The sequence below is a fragment of the Arvicola amphibius genome, chromosome 6, assembly GCF_903992535.2.
Source record: "Arvicola amphibius chromosome 6, mArvAmp1.2, whole genome shotgun sequence".
Classification (NCBI taxonomy): domain Eukaryota; kingdom Metazoa; phylum Chordata; class Mammalia; order Rodentia; family Cricetidae; genus Arvicola; species Arvicola amphibius.
In genome coordinates, this window is record NC_052052.2 from 19,787,114 (window position 1) to 19,811,797 (window position 24,684).

The following is a 24,684-nucleotide window of genomic DNA, read 5'->3' on the forward strand; positions in this document are numbered from 1 at the left end:
CCTAAGGGGCTTTTATTAATCATTTGACTTATGCCCAGTGAAACTTCGGACGTCTTTTCCTGTTTGGGCCTGCGCCTGGCTGCAGTTTGTCCAAAGTTTTCATAAACAGCCTACATGATCTCTGACACAGACTCCTAGTAACCTAACGATGCCCTCAAGCCTCAGAAACTACTGGTGCTGGAGAATGAACCAATGACCTCATTCGTGCATGTTGAGCATTCTTACCATTGAGCTATAACACTCTAGACGTGGATGAGAAAGGACAAATGCGTAAGGACGCGGCTTTCGGATGCAGCTTTCCGGAGGAGGGCTGGAACAAAAACGGAATGAGCAATCACTTCTCTCTCTAGCGATCACTTGCTTATCTCTAGCTTATGGAAGCGCGAAAGGCTGGGTGCTGGGAGTTAATGCAGATTACAGAGCTCAGGAGCTTTTGGAGGAGAAGCAGGCGGGAAACTGATAAGCCGCTTCAGACCCAGAGACCAAAGGGAACACAGCACAGGGCGCACACTTCAAAATAAAAATCACCACCAGAGGCGCCCCCGAGAGCGCGCTTGCGTCGTGCGTGCGTGCGTGCGTGCGTGCGCACAGGCTGCTGGGAGGCCGCCTCTTCCCTCTCAGCCTCCCAGTTTCCCGGCGTGCTTCGGGCCCGCCAAATGGGAGGGGGAGACGCAAGATGGCGGCAGCCGCGAACTCCGGCTCCAGCCTCCCGCTGTTCGACTGCCCGACTTGGTGAGTGCCGGGGCTGCTGGGGCTGGAGCGGCCTGGCGTGGGCTAGCCGGGGCAGGAAGGGAGGCTGGGTTTTTTCTTTCTTTCTTTTTTTTTTCTTTTTTTGAGACGAAACGAACGGCTTCAAAGAAGCCTGGAATGATTGAGGGAAAACTGTCCGCTGCGAGGGGCCGGGCGACGTGTGGAGGAACCGGGGCCCAGGCTCCGAAGAAGCCCGAGGTTGGGGGGCTCGAAGGCGTTCACTTGAGGCAGCCCTTGGGAGATCAGCCGCTCGCCGAGGTGCTTCAGGCCTTGGCCCCTAACTTGCCCCAACTCCTCATTGAGAGCCTGGTGCTCTCAGGGAGCATCATACCTGGCCCCCGTGGTGAACGTCCCGAGCGCGCACGAGCAGGCTTCCCTACCCGGGCCCGACCTGATTGATGCCTGCATCCCTCCGTGGCTGCTGCATCCTCAAGGCGGTGCTGACCCTCCTCCCGCGGACTGGGAGCTCCCCGAGGGCAGGGATGGCGCGGAACTATCCCCTTGTTCTCGGTGACCAGACCGGCACGAAGCTCGGTACAAAAGACACCAGGAGTTGCTGGAATACGTCCTTTTCATCCCTCGGGAAGTTGATAGGAGTAGTAGGGTGCAGGATGGATAAATACGCATTGCTTTGCACGAGGATGCATCCGAGTTAGAGCCCTTTCTGCTGTTGCGGCTCCTCGCGGTTGTTAGCATGTTACTTGTCGGTCTTCTGTTACATTGAGACCTTCAAGGGCAAAACCCACGCGTCCTTCTCAGCTCCGAGGCCCGAGTCATGCACATCATAGGATATCCAGAAAATACATTTTGGCTTTAATATTCATTGTAACCTGTTTCTCGAACAAAATGGGCTTTTGTCCAATGCACTGCCCTTTTAGCTAGTGCCATAAAATGATAAAATGTTGGAGCAGAACCGTGAGATGACTGTGGAATCTTTAATTAGACAGACAGGTTTCTTCTGTGCAAATGTAAGGCCCTGGAAACAATGAATGTTTGACTGTTTTCTGGATTTCTTTATTATATATAATATATATATATATATAATATATAATATATATATCCATTTGCTTCAGCCTACAAATTCTTTATCCACACCGGTCCCTGGCTGCACTGATTTTCAAATTTGGGCCAGCCAAATATAAAGAGACTCTTTGATGTCACCTGTCATTAAATGTAAGGTGACTTGACATGCACACATCCCCTTTGGATGATAAAGCGAAGTATAGAGAAAAGTTCGGTTAATTGTGTTTTTGTAGAAAGACCTGTTCAAGATACTTGATTTAGTGGGCATGAGTTTGATTTACCCTAGTTCCCCAATTACACATCTGATTTGGTCTCAAGAGTTCACGGGGCAATAGATTCTGCTTATTTTTGTGGTGAGACTAATATTGATCAGTCCCCAAACTAGTTTTGTTATTTGTTTGGTTGCTTTAACATTTGTTTATTTGGGGGCAAGATCCTGGCTGATCTGGAACTTGCTATATAAACTAGGATGGCCTTGAACTTAGAGTGATCCTCCTGATGGGAATTCAGATGTGTGCTTCTGTACCCAGCAAAACACCTGGTGACCTGGTGTACTCTGTCTTCATGTTCTGTCAGGAGTAGTAAATCTTAGAGTAAAACCCCAGGTTAAACCAAGCATAGTGGTGTACTCCCTAATCCCAGCACAGAGAAGGTGAAGGTAGGAGGCTCAGATGTTCAAGGTCATCTCAGATACAAACCCACTAGGGTTTGAGGCTAGCCTGGAATATATGAGACAAGCAAAAAGAAGAAACCTCTCTAGGTGAGGAGACATATTTATACCCTGAGCTGCTTTCTCTCTGAGGAGCATAACCAGTGTTAAAATGCAGGGATTTTTTTTTTTTTTTTTTTTTGGTCTGCTCTAAATTCAGATCCACCAAAATCTCCTCTGGAACAATTGAATCACTTGGGAAGAAAGTGTCAAAGGTAGAAAGAAGATCTCACAGTGAAGTACGTGACACTTCTGTTCGAACACAAGCTAATTATAGGCTGGCAAGAAAGCCATGATGTTGAATGGGGTAGGGACTGTAAAAGGCATTTATGGACTCATCCTGAAAAATGCTTCCTTTTCCTCTTTTCCAGGGCAGGCAAGCCCCCACCTGGCTTGCATCTGGATGTAGTGAAAGGAGACAAGCTAATCGAGGTATTGGAACACCTTGCTCTAGAGGTTTTCTCCAGTGACTCACTTCCACCCCTCTCCTTTGCTTGTTTTCAGCAATGCTATTTTCTTCTTTGTTTTTGTTTTTTAAGGTTTTTTGTTTGCTTTAAGACAGGGTCTTTCTGTAGTCCTGGCTGTCCTGGAGCTCCCTATGTAGACCAGGCTGGCCTTGAACTCACAGAGAGATTTGCCTGTCCCTGCCACCCAGTGCTGTGATTAAGTGTGCTACCATACCAGCTTGTTTTTTTGGTTTGTTCTTTGGTCCCCCTGTTAAAAGCTCACGGGGACTGGGAGTGTGTCTGTAATAGAGTGGCTGTCTAACGTTTGAACAACCCTTTTGGATTCCGTCTCCAGCACTCAACACTCTCCTCTCACACGACACTCAGTGTTCATTATTTCTCTCACCTTGCAAATGCTTTTAACAGGTCATGGGCCTGCAGGGCCCAGACAAACTGGGATACATAGTTTACGATAACTGAGAAAATTTATGATATAAATTGAGCTTAAAATTGAAGCTGCTTCTATGAGATTAAGGGTTAGTTCCTTTGGGATGGTATGGTTAGGTAGGGCACTTGTCAAAAAAGAACACGAAATGGAGCTAAAATCCGTTCGTTTAAAACTAAGGGTAGAAACAAAGTACGGTGGCAGACACCTTTAATCCCAGCACTCAGGCAAAAGAGGCAGGTCTCTGGGAGTTGAAGGACTATACATTGGGTCCCTGACTGGAAAAAACCAACGAGAGAGACAGAATATCTCTCTCTCTCTCTGTCTCTCTCACATACACACAAATATAATTATAATTAAACACTATAAAGGAAATTTTTATTGGAATTACAGCTTCTGCACAGGTTTTTAGAGTCTATCTCACACCAAACTCTAAAGTTCAATGATTAGCTGTTAGGTTATATTAGAGTTTTGTTGTTTGATTGGTGTTGTTTGATTGGTGTAGCCCTGGTTGACCTGGAATTTACAGAGATCCACCTACCTCTGCTTCTCAAGGACTAGGATGTTATTCTTCTGTATTTGAGATAAAGTTCCACTCCTATAGCCAATACTGGCCTGGAACTCACTGTGTAAACCTGGCCAGTTTCAGTCCTTCCCCAGTCTCCCAAGTGCTGGGATTGTGTGAGTCATCATATCGGGCTTATTTGTGTTAACGTATATAGTTATGTACCAAGAAAGAGAGGTAAGTCCACTGGTTTCATAGTTAGACATAAGTTTCAAAGCTCTGTTTTTAAAAGTAATCCCCCCCGCCCCCCAGGCAGGGTTTCTCTGTAGCTTTGGAGCCTGTCCTCGAACTAGCTCTTGTAGACCAGGTTGACTCGAACGAACTCAGAGAGATCCACCTGCCTCTGCCTCCCGAGTGCTGTGTTTAAAGGTGTGTGCCACCAGTGCCCAGCTCTAAATGTAATTCTTTTTTTCTTGGTGTATACAATAAAAACCATACAGATGCTAGCTTGAAAAGTGAGGGGTCTTAGGGGTGGGGTGGGTGGCATAGCAGAATTGGCCTGTCTCGTACAGTCCCTTTGAGTTCTTTTATGGAAAAGATCTTTCTTGGAAGGGGGCATCTCAAATGGATATTCTAGAAACTAGTTTAATTAAAAATATCTGGAAACCTCTTTTACTCCAGGTGGTTCCATAGGAAAAATTTTTGTTGCTGTGTAGACTAGTGTGAAATTTAAAGACATATAGAAATCTGCTTTGTGTGCTGGAGAGCTGTCTCAACATGTAAAAGCCTTGCTATACAAGCCCAACAGCTTGAGTTGGATCCCTGGAACTCACCTAAATGTGGAAGAAAAGAACAACTACACAAAGTTATCCTCTGACCTCCTACACTGCCTGTTTCCTCCAGTACACACAGAAACAAAGAAATAATAATAAATTAAAAGATAACATTTATTTTGTTACTAAAACTAAACTCAGTAAATCTTTAGTTTGCAATAAGAATAAGCATGCAAGGGGCTGGAGAGATGGTTCAGAAGTTAACTTCTGGAAGAAGTTAACTTCTTCCAGAAGTCCTGAGTTCAATTCCCAGCACTCCCATGGTGGCTCACAACCATCTATAGTTAGATATGGTGCCCAATTCAGGCGTGCAGACGTACATGCAGGCAGAACACTATCTACATAATAAATAAGTAAGTCTTTCAAAGGGCCTTTACCTTATTCAACACCCTATGGTTATTGGTCTCCATCTGCTGGTATTGTTCTTATCTTTCAGTTCTACATGTGCTGAGTTGCACACCACTGTGAAATTATAATCCATAGAAAACACAAAAAAAAAGAATAGGCCTGAGATATGTGTGTGTGTATGTGTGTGTATTTATTTTGCCATGCTAGTGATTAAACAAGGGTCTCATGCATTCTGGGCAAGTATTCTACTGCTCAGCTGTACCCCTTAGCCTAGGTGTGTTTATTTTAAGGATTTAGATTTGATCAGCACTTGATACTAACCGAGCTATCTATATCCTAGTCTTGTTTCAAAGGCTTGTGATATATCGTGATAGTTGGGTTGAAGAAGTGCGATATTAAAGTAAAAGCCATGAGTCTTTTAGGCCCAGTGTGTAAAGACACACTCTGAGTTATAACTCAGAGGCACATCTGCATAGTGATCAGCCATAGCTAGCCAAAAATTACAGCAAGAGCATTGCATGATTGATTCATTTTTTAACATACTTTCTTAATTATAAGAAGTGTTTTTCATTAATATTCCTTTTTAACATTTCTGTGGTTGGTATGCTATTGATAGTGAATGTGTGCCTATAATATGAGAGACACCCCCCAACTCAGTCTCTAATGTCTTTTGCACCCTAGAGTCATTGCTTGTAACCCACTGTGAATGCTGGTTTATTAGCAGACAAGTTAGTGAGGACACAATCTTTATACATAAAAATATGAGTGAGAAATACAGTAAGATTCAACCTTCATAAATGCTACCTTAGAAGACGGTGTTAATGTTTCAGAACTCTCCGTTACAGCTTGTAACTCACTATGTAGATCAGGCTAGCCTTACACTCACAGAGCTCTGCCTCTGCCTCTGAATAATGAGTGCATTCCCCAATCACCATTCTGAGATAGGGTCTTTTAGGCAGTTCTAGAACTTATTATGTAGTTCAGGCAGACCTTGAATCTATAGTAGTCCTCCTGTCTCAGCCTCCAAAGCACAGGGAGTTTAGGCAGGAGCCACTAAACCAGGCTTCCATTGTCTTAATGATAACCTTTTCTTTTTTTCTGGAGGGGGCAGTGTGTATGTGGTTTTTGAGTCAAAGTCCCAGGAGCTACCCCATGACTTTCCTGGAACTCACACTATGTTGACAAGGATGGCCTTTGGTTTATTGTGATCCTCCTGGCTCTACTTCCTTAATGCTGGAATATAGTGATGTTTCATTTGTATTTTAATAAATAAAGTTTGCCTGAAATTCAGAGAATAAAACAGCTGCACTGCTCAGCCTTACAGACCAGGCAGTGGTGGTACACACCTTTAATCCCAGTAGCCGTACTAACATGCCATAGAAACCCTGTGGTGGTGGTGTGAGCCTTTAATCCCAGCACTAGAGAGGATGGGAGGAGACAGCTCTCACACACAGTCTCATTCTGAGATTCCTGGAGGCAGAATCGCCATTTTCGGACTGAAGTAAAGGTAAGAGCCAGGGGCTGGCTGTTTGCTTTTCTGACCTTAGGTTGAACCCCAATATTTCTGTCTCTGGGTTTTTATTAATCATGCTCCACTGGGGTTACAGGTGTGCACGATCACAACCCACTTTAATCTGTGTTTTAAAATGTAGCAGTGGGGTGACTGATTGTCAGGCTGGCCATTACCAAATCTGGGGCCTCATAGTAGCAGCAGCATGTGGGCACTGCTGGGTGGAATTGTCCAGAGGTGACCCACAGATCCAAGCTTGAATTGACTGAATCATAAACTAAGCTTGGGAAAAACTGAGTAACTAGTTAAAGGAAAAGAAAATGTTTTTATTTTTATTTTTTTTGTATATGACCCAAGATACATACTTATTTACTGTTTTGTGTGTGTGTGTTTTGTTTTTTGAGACAGGGTTTCTCTGTATAGCCCTAGCTGTCCTGGAACTCATTCAATAGACCAGGCTGGCCTCGAACTCACAAGGATCCGCCTGCCTCTGCCTCTCTCCCAGCTTTATTTACTCTTTAAAACATTCATAACTGGTTTACACTTTAATACTAATGGGTTAAGGAATTATATAATGTAGAGGTTAGGTTTTTAAATGCTTAAACTGGGGGATCTGGAGAGGTGGCTCAAGCCATTGAGATTCACTGTCGTTTCAAAGGACTTGAGTTCAATTGTATTAAAGTTGGGCAGCTTGCAACCACCTATAAATCTGTATCTAGGGGATTGAATGCCCTCTTCTGGCTTCCACCTGCACACATATGTTGCACACAAACCCATGAAGTAAAAATAAGCTTTTTTTTTTTTTTAGGGTGGGTCCCACTATGTAGCTCTGACCTGAAACTCGCAGAGACTTGCCTGCCTCTACCTAGAAGTGAAGTCATTTACCACCATGGCTGGCATTTTTAAATGCTCAAATTTAAATGTTTTTTTGTGGTATATGTATGTAATCTTAGCACCTAGGAGGTAGATTCAGATGGGTCAGAAGTTCAAGATCATTCTGAATTATATAGCAAGTTTGAGGCCAGCCTGGAATATATGAAATCTTGATTTTAAAAAAGGAAAGAAAAAAAATAATAAACTGTAAAATTAAGTAGATTTGAATTTTATTTATTTTACTTTTTAATAATTTATTTTTTATTATATGTTCATTGGTGTTTTGCCTGCATGTATGCCTGTATGAGGGTATTGGACCCTGGAGTTACTGACAGTTGTGAGCTGCCATGTAGGTGCTGGGAATTGAACCCCAGTCCTCTGGAAGAACAGCCAATGCTCCTAATCAATGAGCTGTCTCTCCAGCTCCTTTATTTTATTTTTCTAAATGTAAGGGGATTGGTATGTCTCAGTATTGCATCTCTAGAATGGAAAGGATGTCAACCCTAGGGGATTGTCGTCACCGGTCATATGATATAAAACATGGCAGGAGGGTGGCAGAGCACAGCAGTTGTTGTTGTCTTTCTGCATGAGATGTGGGGACACGAATGCATATGTACTGAATGGTGAGCCCCTTCCTGGGACATTACCTACTTCAAGGGCTTAGTCAGGGTTGAATAGATAATCTTGGTTTCTGGCTTTCTACTTCACTGTGCATCTCTTCTAAGCTTTGTGCTGGCTTTTGTCAGGTTTGTTTTGTTGGTGCGTGCATGAGAGAGAGAATAGGGCCCAGGCTGACCTTGAACTTGCCTTAACCTCTGAAGTTCTTTTTGTTTGTTTTCTGGTACAGGGTTTCTCTGTGTAGCCCTGACTAACCTGGAACTAACTCTAGACCAGGCTGGCCTTACACTTGGGGATCCCCCTGTCTCTGCCTCCTGAGTGCTGGCGTTAAAGGCATTCAGCTGTCACTCTGGCCCTTAGTAAAATTCTTATTTTAGCAACATATGGTGTCTTAAACCTTTAATGCCAGTTTTTAGGAGATAAAGGCAAGGAGATCTCTCTGAGTCTGAGGCTAGCCTAGTCTATATAGAGACTTATTTTTATTTTATGAGCATTAGTGTTTTGCTTGCATGTATGTCTTTGTGAGGGTGTTGGGTCCCCTGGAACTGGAGTTAGAGCCAGCTGTGAACTGCCATGTGGTTGCTGGGAATTGAACCTAAGTCCTCTCTCTGTGTTGAAGAAAGGTCGCTTGTTGGTTCCTGGCCACCCAGCTAGCCTAAGACCTGAAATAATCACACAGAAACTGTATTAATTAAATCACTGCTTGGCCCATTAGCTCTAGCTTCTTATTGACTGACTCTTACATTAATTTAACCCATTTCTATTAATCTGTATATCACCATGTGGCTGTGGCTTACCGGGTAAAGTTCCCAGCCTCTGTCTTGGGGGTGGGAAGGCTTCTCTCTGACTCTGCCCTTCTTTCTCCCAGCATTCAGCTTAGTTTTCCCCACCTAGCTAAGTTCTGCCCTGCTATAGGTCCAAAGCAGTTTCTTTATTCTTTAATGATAATCACAGCACACAGAGGGAAATCCCACTACACCTCTGGAAGAGTAGTCACTTCTCTTAATCACTGAGCCATCTCTTCAGTCTCCAGAGTTACATTTGAAAAAGAAGATGGATACAAGAATTCTTATCTAACAGGGAGAGGGCACTTATATCTTAATAGAATTAAGAACAGTTTTGTTTTGTTTTTCATACCAGTTCTATACTGTGGAAAATTGTGTTTGGTAGGATGAAATGTAAAAAGTCTTAGTCTAGTAAACTGCTTTGAGTGCATAGAGGTGGGCCTGTACAGAGAGCATAGGGGTGGAGGGTTCGAGCTTAGATGTCCTGGAACTTGCTCAGTTGACCAGGCTGGCCTTGAACTCACAGAGGTCTACCTGCCTCTGCCTCCTGAGTACTGGGATTAATGGTGTGTGCCACCACCGCCTGGCTCATAGAGCATTCTTAAGGTAAGTTTGTGCCACTGACTTGAAAGAAGTATTTAGAAATAGGCAAAGACATTTATTTTTGCTGCTCAATAGCCCAGATCCCTTTTCTTCAGCTGGCAGTTCTGCCCTGAAGACATTTTTGTTGAACTTGGGTGAGTCCCTTACCTTGGGGAAGAAGCCTATCATTTGGAATTTCAGTGGCAATCTTGGAGTGGGTGAATAATGTCCCCCAGGGGCCAGAATGAACTAATGGGATATGTTTTCTGGTTTTTTTTTTTTTAATGACTTATTTTTATTTTTTGTGGAATGGTATTTTGCCTACAAGTGTCTTTGTGAAGATGTGGGATCCCCTGGAGGTAGTTACAGGAAGTTGTAGGCTGCCATGTGGGTGCTGAGGATTGAACCCAGATTCTCTGGAAGAACAACCAGTGCTCTTAACCACTGAACCCTTTGGTTGTTTTATTTTGTTTTTTTGTTTGTTTTTGTTTTGTTTTGTTTTTTCAAGACAGAGATTCTCTGTGTTACTGCCCTAGCTGACCTGAAACTCTTTGTAGACCAGACTGGCCTCAATCTCACTGAGTCCTCCTGCCTCTGCCTCCCAAATGATGGGATTAAAGGTGTGCACCACCACTGCCTAGTCAGTATGTTTTTATATTAGCTAAAAGTGAGAGAAGAATGCATGCTGGCCAGTTTGGAGCTAGTATGCCTGTGGAAGATGTTCCCAGTGTGGATCTTATGATGATCGGAAGCTTGTGTGGGAAAGCCCCTGCACTGATCTTATTAGACCCTAGACTTAACAATTGGAGATGTTTTTCTCAACTGCCGGAAGTTTTACCTATTCAAGACCCTTCACTTAGATGATTGGAAGTTTCTGCTAAACTTAGTTGCAGTAAGACTGAAGTAATAATGCAATTTCATATTTATTTAGAAACTGATTATTGATGAGAAGAAGTATTACTTATTTGGGAGAAACCCTGATTTGTGTGACTTTACCATCGATCACCAGTCTTGCTCTCGAGTCCACGCGGCACTGGTTTACCACAAGCACCTGAAGAGAGTTTTCTTGATAGATCTCAATAGCAGTAAGTGCTCGCCCCTTCCCCACTCCCTGTGGGGACTGAAATGCTGTTCTGGGTCTTGGGCTGGGAAACTTTTTTTTTTAAACGGCTCTTCTTTATTTCTGAGATTCTCTTATTTTCTTGAAATAATTGACTAAGGAGAAAAAATAGTGGAGAAAATAAAAATGGCATGAAGGAACTCAGAATATTGATGTTCAAGTACTTGTGAGACTATGGTGAATTCTGATCAGTTGAAGCTGAAATCATGAATAGTGTCATTGGTATGCAGCAGTGTAGGATGTTTACAAAATACTTGTTTTGAGCAACCTTTATTATTACAGTAGGTTCTTTATCCCAGGTATACTTTGCTTTAACTGAATTAAAACAATTTTAATTTCATAATTACACTGTAATTAATAAGATTTTTTTTAAAAAGGTTTATTTATTTATTTATTATATATACAGTGTTCTGTCTGTATGTATGCTTGCTGGCCAGAAGAGGGCACCAGATCTCATTACAGATGATTGTGAGCCACCATCTGGTTGCTGGGAATTGAACTCAGGACCTCTGAAAGAGCAGTCAGTGTTCTTAACCTCTGAGCCATCTCTCCAGCCCTAATTAATAAGATTTTAAGCTTTGCTTTAAATAGACTACAGAGAGGTAGGCGGATCTCTGTGAGTTCGAGGCCAGCCTGGTCTATAAGAGCTAGTTCCAGGACAGGCTCCAAAGCTACAGAGAAACCCTGTCTCAAAAAACCAAAAACAAAAAAAAAAAACCAGAGATGCAGTTGAGACTGGATGGTGTAGACTACTAAAGTCTGCTTGTTTGCCATGATAAATAGAATAAAATGTGCAAAGTTGTACTTCTTTGCTCATCAGATTGACCCTCCCACCCACCCGAGCACACACAGACACACACCTTCCCAGTCTCCTTACATAAGGACTCCATGAGCTTTGTCTTAGAAGTACTTATCTTTTCTTTCCATTTCATAACATGTAGAGTGCTGCCATGGAAAAGTTCAGATTCTGGTAGGATTTGGCATTGACCTTGCATCTATGTTGGCCAATTTCCTCTCCTGTGCTGGGGGAAAGCTCGCAATGCCACCAGTTTTCATGTTCTTGGAGTTGTAGCTAGAGAGGGCAGACCACACCAGTGCTTGCCTCATGCCTTGAAGAGCACGGCTTCTGCTAGATTGGACCCAGAATGGAGCCAGCCTTTCTGGCAGCAGAGACAGGCAGTGGTGTTTGTGTGGAGATGAGCAGATCTCAAGGTGTGTGAGAGATCCACTGAAGAGAGTCAGAGCTTCCTTGCAGTAACACGGGACAGGATGGAGCGAACCCGATGACTTTTTCATCTTGAAAGGTTTTCCTTCTGCAGTCATAGTGGCACATGTCTATGTTCCCAGCACTCGATGAGGCAGGAGAATCGTGAAATCAAAGTCAGTTTGGTTGACATAGGTTTGCTTGAGTCCAAACTGACTACATAGTAAGTTGAAACCCAGCCCTAACTACATAGTGAGACCCTGTCTCAAAAACCAAGGGCTGGGGCTGGAGAGATGGCTCAGCAGTTAAGAGCACTGACTGTTCTACCAGAGGATGTGGATTCAATTCCCAGCACCCACATGGCAGCTCCCAAGTATCTGTAACTCTAGTTCCAGGGGACAGAACACCCTCACACAGACATCCACACAGGCAAATCACTAACACATATAAAATAAAAAGAAATAAATTAAAAAACAAACAAGGACCCGGGTGGTAGCTCAGTGGTGGGCTGACTTCCTAAAAGAGTCAAAGATGATGCTTTCCTTCGAGAACACTAGCTACTTTTGCCTTCTCTCCTTACGTTTCTGATGTGGTTATTCCCAGCTCATGGCACTTTCTTGGGTCACATTCGGTTGGAACCTCACAAGCCTCAGCAGATTCCCATTGACTCCACGGTCTCATTTGGTGCATCCACAAGGGCATACACTCTGCGAGAGAAGCCTCAGACGTTGCCATCAGCTGTTAAAGGAGACGAGAAGATGGGTGGAGAGGATGATGAGCTCAAGGGCTTGCTGGGACTTCCGGAAGAGGAGACCGAGCTTGATGTAATTCCTTGTTATTTTTTGTCTTTTGGGACCCTTGTTTTTGCAGTGCGTAGCCATTCTTCCTAATTCAAAATGACGATACTGTAGTAGCAGGAGGTTCTTTTCAGTGTGATTGTGAGCCCTTGACAGTGCTTTTGGCTAGCTGTGACCAGGTTCCCTGCACACGTGTGCATACCACTGAGAATATGGAGTTGGCTCCCCGGGAACTGGAATTACAGACAGTTGTGAGCTACCATGTGAGTGCTAGGAATCCAACACAGGTCTTCTGGAAGAGTAGTCAGTGTTCTTAATTGCTGAACTGTATCTGCAGCCCCTGTTTTCTGTGTTCTTACGCCTGCATAGAGCTACATTGTCCAGTGCAGTAGTCGCTAACCACATTTCATGTATTCTGTCTCTCATACCTTTGGGTAACATGTTTAGAATTCAGTCAACTCTGTCATGAGTCTGTAAACAGCATAACTTTATACAAAGTTGAAGGTATCATTGTGGAAGGTTCTCATTAAGTATGATCTAGAGTTGATAGAAAGTTTGTGGGAGCCTGCATAGACCCCTGAGAATCTGCATGTTTTGCTATCCGTGGGAAGTACTTGAATGTACACACACACATTTTGTATACCCATGGAAGACTGTAATCTCTGTCATCACAAAAAGTTCTGTTGAGCCGGGCAGTGGTGGCGCACGCCTTTAATCCCAGCACTCGGGAGGCAGAGGCAGGCGGATCTCTGTGAGTTCGAGGCCAGCCTGGTCTACAAGAGCTAGTTCCAGGACAGGCTCTAAAAAAAAAAGCTGCAGAGAAACCCTGTCTTGAAAAAAAAAAAAAAAAAAAAAAAAGAACTAGATTGCTTTTGGACTGGAGAGATGGCTCATGGCTCAGTGGTTAAGTTCACAGGCTGTTTACTGTTCCAGAGTACCCTGGTTGATTCTCAGCACCCACGTGGTGTCTAACAACATCTGTAACTCCAGTTGCAGAGTTCTGGGCATGCATGTGGTGCATAGACACGCACACAGGCAAAACATCCACATACATAAAATAAAGATAAACAATAAAATAAATTTTAAAAAATTAAAGATGAGGCTATTTTTGTTTTTATAGTTAAGGATGCCTATATGGCCAAGCATTTTATAAAATTTAATTTCAAAGTGATAAAAATTTTGTTCTTTCAATCTTTCACTTTATTTTGGTGCTGGGGATTAAACTCAGGGCCGGGTGCATGCTAAGCACTCTACAACCATCTGTATCTCCAGCCTGTTTTCAAGAGACTAACCCCAGGAATTTGTGATTTCATGCGTCTGTTTCTATAATGGTGTGGTTTGTCTGTTCACATGGGTTTTTTGTTGTTGTTGTTGTTCATTTGGTTTTGGTTTTTTGATTTTGGTTTTTTGAGACAGGGTTTCTCTGTAGCTTTGGAGCCTGTCCTGGAACTAGCTCTTGTAGACTAGGCTGGCCTTGAATTCACAGAGATCCACCTGCCTCTGCCTCCCGAGTGCTGTGATTAAAGGCGTGCGCCACCACTGCCTGGTACAAATACATTTTTAACCGGCCCTGTACATTTACTGTTCCTATACATTACAGCTTCCAGAAGAAAAACAGTGAGAAATAACAATAGAGAAGTCATTTTCTCATGAAGTAACCTCATATCTAGGGGCCTTGGTGCTTGGTAGTCACTCTTGTCTGTTCTCCTCCAGGCTTGTGTGTTTCTGTCTTTCAGTTCAGTGTGTTAGGTCCTCCGTGAGTTTTTGAAATATCTCAGGCTGCAGTACAGTTTGGACTAAGTCCAGTGAAGTGAAAAGAAGCAGGAAGCAGTGCTAAGGCCAAATTAATCATGAGATAGATGGATGGGTAATTGTCAGTACAGCTGAGGCCAGATGCGGAAAGAAGACTAGCAAGAAGTTAATGCCAAAAATTAAATGTACTGCCAGTGTCCTTAAGAATTTTAATAGAGGGGCTGGAGAGATGGCTCAGTGGTTAAGAGCACTGGCTGCTCTTCCAAAGGTCCTGAGTTCAATTCCCAGCAACCACATGGTGGCTCACAACCATCTGTAATGAGATCTGGCACCCTCCTCTGGCGTGCGGGCATACATGGAGGCAGAATGTTGTATACATAATAAATAAATAAATAAATCTTTAAAAAAAAAGAATTTTAATAGAGAAAGTCAGGTATGATGACTCGTTCTTGTGATTTCAGCACTTCATCACACAGAGGTGAGGCAGGAGGATTGTTTGAAGTTTGAGAACAACCTAGAATACATAGATCTTGTCTGTCTGTGTCCCTGCCCCCAACCACACACACAGAAGAGGACTGTGATTGTAAAGAAGCTTCTGAAGTTTAGTTATCTTTTTTGTCTGTTTGTTTACTTTAAATCTTAGTATTCCTCCCAGGGAAATTTCCTTTAATTTTTGGCATAAAGTCATGGTAGCGCTCCTTCAAGACCAGGAAAGTAAACCACCTACCTCATTTCAGAGGCACCCTGTTCCATTACAGCCTTTCCCCTCTGTTTAAATGGCACTCTCCCATGGTCAGTGAGGATGCTCCGTGCTCTCTATTAATAGTCGTAATTAGGACAGTGTGAATCCTCTGAGGGCAGAAGGCAGTCTCGCTGGCCTTGGGGGGGTCAGCCAAATCCCCAAATGCTTTATCACCTTTTATTTAGTATTTTCTCTGTGAAACTCCCTATGTGCTAATTCTAGCTTTTCCTGTGTGAACCTTGGCATAGAACCTGACAGAGTTCAACACTGCCCACAACAAACGGATTTCAACTCTCACTATTGAGGAGGGAAATCTGGACATTCAGAGACCAAAGAGGAAGAGGAAGAACTCACGAGTAACTTTCAGTGAGGACGATGAAATCATCAACCCAGGTGAGAGTGCTCCCTAATTTATTTTTTAGTAATCTATTTTATTTCGTGTGCATTCATGATTTGCTTGCATGTATGTCTGTGTGAAGGTGTCGTATTCCCTGAAATTGGAGTTATGGGCAGTTATGAGCGGCCATGTGAGTGGTGGGAATTGGGAATTGAATCCAGGTCCTTTGGAAAGAGTAGCCAGCCAGTCTCTTAACCGCCGAGCCATCTCTCCAGCAGCCCCCTAAGTTTCTTTTGTTGAAAAGGTTAAGGTCTCAGTAGCAAGCACAGTCTGTGGGCCATTGGGGATGTTCCTGGCAGAAATTAGCTTGAAGGTGCTCTACTGAGAAGAGATGATCTCTACAGTTCACTAGCGCAGTGCTGTGGACGTTCAGGCATTATCTAGCTACCACGTGAAAGACGGGGCTAAAGGATCGGCTTCGGACGGTATGGTATATAAACAAGCTCATTCTCTACTGACCCAGTATGTCATGGTACATGAAGGTTTAAGTGAGGTATGGCTTTTGGTACCTTCACTCAAAACAGCATTCTTGTCTCAGGTTCTGAATGGGTTTGGTGGCTCTAAGGTTGGAGTGCCATTTTGCCACAATGACTTACATTAGAAACTCCTCTCTGTCCCCTGCAGTCTGTGTGGAGATGACAGCAAGGTGAGAGCATCAGTTTGTAGGGAAGGGTGCTGCCTTAAGATTCTTTTGCTGTGCAGAGACACCATGACAGGGCAACCTTATAAAGGAAAACATTTAACTAGGGCTGGCTTACAGTTCAGAGGCTTCCTCCCTTACCACCATGGCAGGAAGCATGCCGAGAATGCAGGCAGACATGGTGGGTGCTGGAGAGGTAGCTGAGAGTTCTACATCTTCATCCGTAGGCAGCAGGAAATGACAGTGACACACTGGCCAGGCTTGCTTCTCAGAGCCCACCCCCTAGTGACACTAGTACTCCAACAAGGCCACACTTCCTAATAGTGCTACTCCCTGTGGGCCTATGGGGACAAATTTTTATTCAGACCACCACAGACTCCTACTAGTTTGTTGGGTCACTGCTCATTTTTGAGCTCATGTTGCATTTCAAGTGACTGATAGTTGGGTGGTACCGAGTGGCAGCACATGCATAGTGTGTTCAGATGCTGTGAGAATGACTTGCAAGTTCTGCATTGAAGTTTAAAATATCAGTTATTTAAACAGGACCTCTGTTCCACTGACAGCCCATGGCGGGGTGTGGGCCAGGAATGACCAGTGACTTAGGGGGTTTTCCTTCAATTAGAACAGCCTGGGTTCAGGGTATGTTGGGACTAAGTAAGTGCAATTCAGAATTGCAGTAAGAGAAGGTTGGGACAGTCACCCTTGTGCAGTCCTGAGTGAGCTCTTGAGTCCTGGTTCTCAGCCACGTGTAGAATCCTGGATGCTGGGGCTATAAGGGAACAAAGGGAAGCCCAGCTCCAGTAGGCCAAAACCAGAGCCTGTGGGTACCAGGGAGTTAGCCCGCATAAACAAAAGAAAGAAAACTGGCAAATCCAAGGCTTATGTTTAGAAAGACAATTAACCGGGCAGTGGTGGCACATGCCTCTAATCCTAGCACTTGGGAGGCAGAGGCAGGCAGATCTCTGAGCTCGAGTCCAGCCTGGTCTACAGAGTGAGTTCCAGGACAGGCTCCAAAGCTAGTTTCGAAAAAAACAAACAAAAAACAGGAAGACCATTAAAAGAAATCCTACGTCTGTAAAATAGCTTGCCAGGTAAAGGCATTTGCTGCCAAGCTGAGTTTGGTCACCAGAATCTCTGTATTAGAAGAAAAGACTTCCATAGACACACACTTATGCACACAGAGAGATACATACATTAATATATACATAGGTGCTTAAATGAAAAGCCTTTGGGAGAGGGGTACCTGTGATGAATCTGGGGCGTCCGTCCAGTGGCAAGTACATGTTGATAGTGCATGGAGTGGATCCTTCTCAGAGCAGTGGTGTTAAAGGAAATGTCCAATCTGAGAAGCTTACTCAGGGGTCCTCATAGTTTTCAGTACCAGGGACAGAAACCAAAGTGCTGTATGTTCTAGACTAGCTTGAAAAAAGAAGTCAGAAATCAGCACCATGGAGTCTTACCATGCAGTGTGTTAGTTAGTCAAGGCATCATAGTGCTTACCTGCTTACTGAGACATCTCTCCAGCCCCGAGGAGTTTGTTCTGAAGACAAGGCCTCTCACTAACCTAGAAGCTGATTAAGCTAGGCTACCTAGCTCACGTACCACCATGGCAGGGTTTTGGTTTTGGGGTGTGTGTGTGTGTGTGTGTGTGTGTACACTCACATGTGTACATATATATTCACACACAGATGTGCTGTATGTGTACTGTGTACCTGCATAAGCCAGAAGAGGGCATTGGATCTCCTGGAATTGAGTTAAAGTGGTTGTGAGCTACCTGATGTAGGTACTAGGAAATGAACCCATATCTTCTTCAAGAGCAGCAAATGTTCTTAATCACTGAGCCATCCCTCCAGTTCCCTTGTTTTCTTTATTTTAATTTGGAGTAGGATAGCTTTTTACTTATATATTTATGTGTTAATTTATATAGTTGTATGGGTGTTTTGCCAGCAAGTGTGTCTCTACCACATGCATGCCTGCAGAAGCCAGAGAAGGGAGTCAGATCCCCTGGAACTGGACTATGTTAGGAATCGCCATGTAGGTGCTAGGAATGGGGTCTGGGTGCTCTAGCCAGTGCTCTTAATTTTGACTGAACCATTTCTCCTTTTCATGCTCCTGACAGGATCTCATGTAACCAAACTCAGGGCTGAATTGCTGATTTCTCCTGCCTCTACTTTCTGAGTGTGTGTGCCACAGTGCCTGACTTAATATGTCATGTGTTAAAAGTTTAAGGTGGATGGCACCTGAGAAACAGCACTGTTAGGGAAGCAGCTCGTTTTCTATGATGATATTAAGCTGATGATTACTTAAAGTTTTTTATGTGCTTTCTACTCACTTCACCTTTGGTGATGCAACTTTTATATTCATTGTGGAGCAGCCCAGCCACCGCTCTGCTTGGAGAGTACTTGACACTTTGGTGTTGGGGCTAGAGCGATGGCTCAGCAGAGGACCCAGGTTCCATTCTTAGCACCTATGTTGGGCAACTCCAAACCACCTGTAACTCCAGCTCCAGGGATCTGATGTTGTCGTCTGTACTCCATGGACACATGCACGCACTCACACACATCCACATTTATGCAAAACTGAAAATCCAAAGTTTTCCATTTTCAGACGGGGTATCACTATGTAGCCCCAGCTGGCTTGAAAGCGTATGTAGGCCAGCCTTGAACTCAGAGAGATCCATCTGTGATGTGTTGTAGCCTGTGGTTTGGTACTATGGATTCTTCAAAGGCAGGCTAGTACCACGCTTTTCCCTGTGTGGTAGCCAGTGCTGAGGCTGAGAGAGTGACTGAAAGTGGGTTCCGTACCTCTTTTGAGTGAGTCCAGAGCTCTGTAGGGTAGTGGGGGGTTTGTCTTAAGCCAAGAAAAGGAACTTTGACAGGCTGCTCAGACCCTCTAGTGAGAGTTGGGAACTCCTAAGCCTGTTCTTTGCTGGTGAGCAGACATGGCGGTATACGTGGTTATGGCCACTTGTCATTACATTTTTCACTAAAATGGTCTGCTGTTTTATTGGCCCTCAAAAGAGAAATATATAGAAAAGGAAAGAAGAAACCTCTGGGAAGGCAGTGATCATCACAAGCCTGGTTCTGGTTACTTGGATTCCAGTCCGGGCTCCTCCCCTCTCGGGCATCTGGACCCGTCTAGTGCATTGCCTCTTCCAAACCTTGGTCTGTTTCTCATCTACTCAGTGTGGTTCAGCAGTCCCTGCCTCATGGGGTTGTTGGGAAGACTTAACACATAACTTACTTAGTATTAGCTTAGCTATATTTTCCCATTTGAACAAGCTGATGGTTTGGTGTGCAGCGGAATCCTTTTTTTCCTCCAACCCTGCTTTCATCTTCTTTTGCAGAGGATGTGGATCCCTCTGTCGGTCGCTTCCGGAACATGGTGCAGACTGCAGTGGTCCCAGTCAAGGTAGGAAACACCTATTGAGAGTGTTTGAAATGCTAAATAGTCTGAGCTCAAAACCCACTTTTGGGATATAACTCTGTTGTAGTACATATGCTTAGCAGAGTCCTGACTGATCTCCAGCACTACAACAATCGCCCTCTTCCCCCCCCCCCCCCCCCCCCCCCCCGGTCCCAAAAAAGGAAGGAAAAAGAGAAAAGGGGGGAGGGACTGTCCTGTATAGATGATTGTTTATCTGCGTGTAATTTTAAAACATCCTGTGCTTCTCTTACTTTAAAAAATTTATTTTTCTTTTATATAAACCACATGTATGCCTGGTGCCCTAGAAAGCCTGAGGGAGCATTGGATTCCCTGGGACTAGAGTTACAGACAGTTGTGAGCTGTTATGTTAATGCTGGGAACTGAACCTGGGCCCTCAAGAAGAGCAGCCAGTGCTCTCAGGTGCTGAGCCATCTCCAGCCCTCCTCTCCCATTTTTCGTTCTCTGGGAATACCATTACCCTCACCCTGTGTCTCAGAAATCCTGGAGTCCCTGTACATGGACTTGAGGTGGCCCGAATACAGTGTACTAACAGTTCTCTCTGGAAGTGGTCTTCTTCCCTCGGCGTGCAGATGGCCCTACCTTCCTTTTGTCTTCTCTGCTGGCTCAAGGTGAAAGAGAAACATTGACGTGGTTTAAAAATTATTTTCCCAGTCAGTGGTGGCGTGTACCCTTAATCCCAGCACTCGGGTGGCAGAGGCAGGGGAATCTCTATGAGTTCAAGGGCAGCCTGGTCTACACAGAGAAACCTTGTGTTGAAAACTTTTTTTAAAAAAGTTCAAAGTCATCTCAACTGCATAATCAAATTCAACACCAGCCTGGCTCCATTTAGATTCTGTCTCAAAAACAGCCGACAAGGTAGCCCGAGGATAAAGGTCCTTGACACCAAGCCTGCTGACCTGAGTTCAAACCCCAGTGTCCACAGGGTAGGCGAGGACTGGCTCCTGCAGGGTGTCCTCTGCTGCCATACGTGTATGTGGCAGACATACGCGTGTGCACTTTATGTGGGGAGGGGATAAGAGACAGGGTTTCTCTGTAGTCCTGGCTGTCCTGGAACTCACTTTGTTTACCAGGCTGGCCTCAAACTCATAGAGATCTGCTTGCCTCTGCCTCCTGAGTGTTGGGATTAAAAGTGCCACTACCACCACCTGGTTTAATAAATAAATTTTTTTTTTTTTTTTGGTTTGGTTTGGTTTTTCAAGACAGGGTTTCTCTGCAGCTTTAGAGCCTGTCCTGGAACTAGCTCTTGTAGACCAGGCTGGTCTCGAACTCACAGAGATCCGCCTGCCTCAGCCTCCCGAGTGTTGGGATTAAAGGCGTGTGCCACCACCGCCCGGCTAATAAATAAATTTTTAGGTGCAACAAGCAAGAGTCTTGGACAGGCAGCTGCTTCATATAAATGGTGCAGTGTGACAGAGTAGAGCATGCAGCGTTCTCTGCAGGATGCCGTAACCCTGACACTCTCCTGAGCTCCTCTCCCCATCTTTCTGTATGTTCTGTTACCATACAAAGCCAGCAGACGGCTCTGTATCAGTGTTACTGTGGTATAACACATGCATGTCTGTTATCCCAACAGTATGTCTGTGTAGTTTGAGTTTTGACACCCTGATGCATGTGTTTGACCACCACCTCAGTTGAGATAGGGTGCTCCCCAACCCTTCGAAACCAGTCCCTTCCCCTTGGCTCTAGGCCCCTAGTGAACCACACACATTCTTGACACAAATTTGATTACTCTTGAACTGTTTAAAAATTGGGCACCCAAGGCCAGGCAGGTGTGGTGCACACCTTTAATCCCAGCACTCAAAATGCAGGCAGGTGGATTTCTTAAGTTTGCAGCCAACCTGGTCTAGAGTGAGTTCCAAGACAGCTAGAGCTACACAGAGAAACCCTGTCTTGTAAAAACAAAACAAACAAACAAACAAACAAAAAGGGGGCACCTAACTGGGTGGTGCATGCTGGTTGTTCCCATCTAGTTAGAAGACTGAGGCAGGAGGATTGCTTTGGTCCAGAAGTTCAAAGCTATATATAGTACATAGTGCCAGTTGTGTGAACATGGTGTCTTCCTTGGTGCAGAGACCAAGTTGCCTGAGGAGAAGTAAACCAGCCCTAGTTGGAGGTCAGAACTGATTAGCAGGGTGACTGCGAACAGGCTCTGCCACACGGTGACAGTGAGCCTCTACCCTTCATCTTAGAAATAAGTTTCCAAAGGAACTGGGCATCCAACATGGACTTAGCACTTCTTATGTCCCCTGCCCTCCAAATAAGCGAATTATCACTTTAATTTCTTGCTTAGCATCAACCTAAGAGAGGACAGGGTTTGCCCTTCAAATAAAGAATGGTCATAGTCAGTCATGGTAGCACACGCTTTTAACCCTGGCACGTGGAAGGCAGGGGCAGGTGGATCTCTCTGAGTTTGAGGCCAGCTTGGTGGGGTTTTGGGGGGGGGGGGGTTGTTTTTTTTTTTTTTTTTTTTTTTGGTTTTTCGAGACAGAGTTTCTCTGCAGCTTTAGAGCCTGTTCTGGAGCTAGTTCTTGTAGACCAGGCTGGTCTCGAACTCACAGAGATCCGCCTGCCTCTGCCTCCCAAGTGCTGGGATTAAAGGCGTGCGCCACCACCGCCGCCCGGCCCAGCTTGGTTTATAAAGTGAGTTCCAGGACAACCAAGACTACACAGAGAAACCCTGTGTCGAAAAACCAAAACAGGGGCTGGTCATTTGCTCATTTTATTGTGAGTTGTGTGTATATATCTGTTTGGGAATGTGCACATTAGTGGGTGTGTACCCTTGGAGGTCACAGGTATGGGATCCCCTAGAGCAGAAGGTAAAGGTGGCAGTGTCCTCTCTTTCTCAGCTTGATTTGGACAACCAAGCACTGCTGTACGGCATTGTTAGCTGGTAGTGGTGGTGCACACCTTTAATTTCAGCTCTTGGAAGGCAGAGGCGGGTGGGTCTCTCAAGTTTGAGGCCAGCCTGGTCTACAGAGTGAGTTCTAAAACAGCCAAAGCTACACAGAGAAGCCCTGTCCCCCCAAAAAAGAAAAGAAAAGAAACCCCCCCCCCCCAAAAAAATGTTCCAGGACTGTGTAAGAGAGACACTGTCTCAAAAGAAATAAAAAGAGCCATTGCTTAGCTGGCATCAGATCCTGAGAGTTCAGGAACAATGGGTTACAAAGTGGAACTTTTCCCAAGTGTTAGCTTTCTAAGGCTAGAATGGAAAGAAATTAGGGCTTCACCTCATATCTCCTTTCTGTTTTTTTCCCTTCTCCTATGGCAAACCACAGAAGAAACGGATGGAGGGCTCTGGCTCTCTGGGCCTGGAGGAGACAGGAAGCAGGCGCATACAGAACTTTGCCTTCAGCGGAGGACTATATGGGGGCCTGCCCCCCACACATAATGAAACAGGCTCCCAACCGCATGGCATCCATGGGACAGCACTCATCGGTGGCTTGCCCATGCCATACCCGAACCTCGCCCCTGATGTGGACTTGACTCCTGTTGTGCCGTCGGCAGTGACCATAAACCCCACACCAAACCCTGCAGTCTATAACCCTGAAGCTGTAAACGAACCCAAGAAGAAGAAATATGCAAAGGAGGCTTGGCCGGGCAAGAAGCCCACACCTTCCTTACTGATTTGATATTTTTGGTTATGGAGCGGGTGGGATGGGTGGGAGGGGTGGAGGCTGGCAAAGGGGCTAATGAACTAGGGAGGAAACTCTCTGTGTGTGCGGTATCGTCTTTCAGAAAGTCTCCTGGGCTCCTAACATGTAATATTGAGACTAGGGGTGGGGCTGAGGTACCAGTTAGAGACCTGAGTCAGAACATGCAAGTGTGGAGAAAGGCTCTCCAGGCCCTAAGCAGATTGCCCTGGTGCTCTCCCTCTGCCTCCGCCTAGGGCCGTTTTTAGCACACGTCCAGGTGGAATCCAGAGCTATGGAGGAGGCGGTAGCCTCATTTAAATTCATTTCCCTTGTGAGTTCCAGGTAGCAAAATGGTTGCCATGGATCCCAGGTTGGTTGGCATTCTTCACTTACTAAACCAAGGTGTCAACTAAAGTGTTCTCTTAGGTCCATGGTTTTGAGGTCCAGTAGTTAGGCCTTTATCCTCTGTCCTTTCTGCTGGAGTGAGACCATTGAGTTCCCTTTGTCTGTGGCCAGTGTCGTGGGCACAGGTTTATGGTTTTACGGTATTGTTGGACTTGACCTGTTTTCCTTGTCCTCTCGGAACACTCCACTTGCTAGTTGGCATTTAGTTCCTGTGCTGCCCTCCTGTGGCATCAACTTTTGTGTGTGCCATGAGGCAGTTTCTTAAGAATATGACCAGTTAGGGTGGCACACGATGAACAGGAAGACTGTACTTTGCAAGGACCAGGTTCGTATCAGGAGGACAGTGCCCAGCTGTTGGTTTGGAGGCTCCCCCGAAATCCCCGCCCCCGCCCCCAGTGGAGCGTTCTGGTTATTCAGAGCTCCAGGCTAGACCTGGCTAACAGGAGACATGGTAGGAACCATTGTATGAGCTTTGTACAGATTTGTACATTTGTGTAATAGGCCTTTTCTGCTTTAAGTGTAGCTTTTTACCTGTAACCTTTATTACATTGTAAATTAAATGTAACTTTTGTCATTTGTGTGCAGTCTTTTTTTAATATTTATTTATTATGTATACAATATTCTGTCTGTGTGTATGCCTGCAGGCCAGAAGAGGGCACCAGACCTCATTACAGATAGTTGTGAGCCACCATGTGGTTCCTGGGAATTGAACTCAGGACCTTTGGAAGAGCAGGCAATGCTCTTAACCTCTGAGCCATCTCTCCAGCCCCCAGTCTTTTTTTTTTTTTTTTAAAGATTTATTTATTTATTATGTATGCAACATTCTGCCTCCATGTATGCCCGCACGCCAGAGGAGGGCGCCAGATCTCAGTACAGATGGTTGTGAGCCACCATGTGGTTGCTGGGAATTGAACCTCCAGAAGAGCAGCCAGTGCTCTTAACCTCTGAGCCATCTCTCCAGCCCCTTGTGTGCAGTCTTGAGTCTTGTTGCCAGGAGACACTTGTCAGGGGCATGACTGTTGTCCTGGGAGTTGGTGCTCTGCCCCCACAGCACGCAGGAAGGGCCTCAGGGGATGACTAGTCATTAGACTCTGAAGAGTATCTTCATGAAATGAGGACTC

General features: G+C 44.9%; 1 protein-coding gene and 1 non-coding gene across 2 annotated transcripts; both read left to right on the top strand.

The window, feature by feature from the left end:
* The first annotated feature begins 641 nt into the window (after positions 1–641).
* Positions 642–23,169, top strand: Ppp1r8 (protein phosphatase 1 regulatory subunit 8). The gene is made up of 7 exons (XM_038335501.1): positions 642–732; positions 2,854–2,914; positions 10,359–10,512; positions 12,355–12,575; positions 15,291–15,435; positions 19,426–19,490; positions 22,802–23,169. Exons 1-7 carry the CDS (start codon positions 677–679, stop codon positions 23,153–23,155), a joined length of 1,056 nt encoding a protein of 351 aa, XP_038191429.1. The 5' UTR covers positions 642–676; the 3' UTR covers positions 23,156–23,169.
* On the top strand, positions 5,364–5,529 carry LOC119818159. Its single transcript, XR_005286065.1, has one exon.
* Positions 23,170–24,684: the final 1,515 nt, after the last annotated feature.

Coding starts and splice junctions, on each gene's coding strand:
- Ppp1r8 (XM_038335501.1), top strand. CDS start 677: ATGGCGGCAGCCGCGAACTCCGGCTCCAGCCTCCCGCTGTTCGACTGC. Junction 2,915..10,358: donor AAGGAGACAAGCTAATCGAG/GTATTGGAACAC, acceptor ATATTTATTTAG/AAACTGATTATTGATGAGAA. Junction 19,491..22,801: donor CTGCAGTGGTCCCAGTCAAG/GTAGGAAACACC, acceptor GGCAAACCACAG/AAGAAACGGATGGAGGGCTC.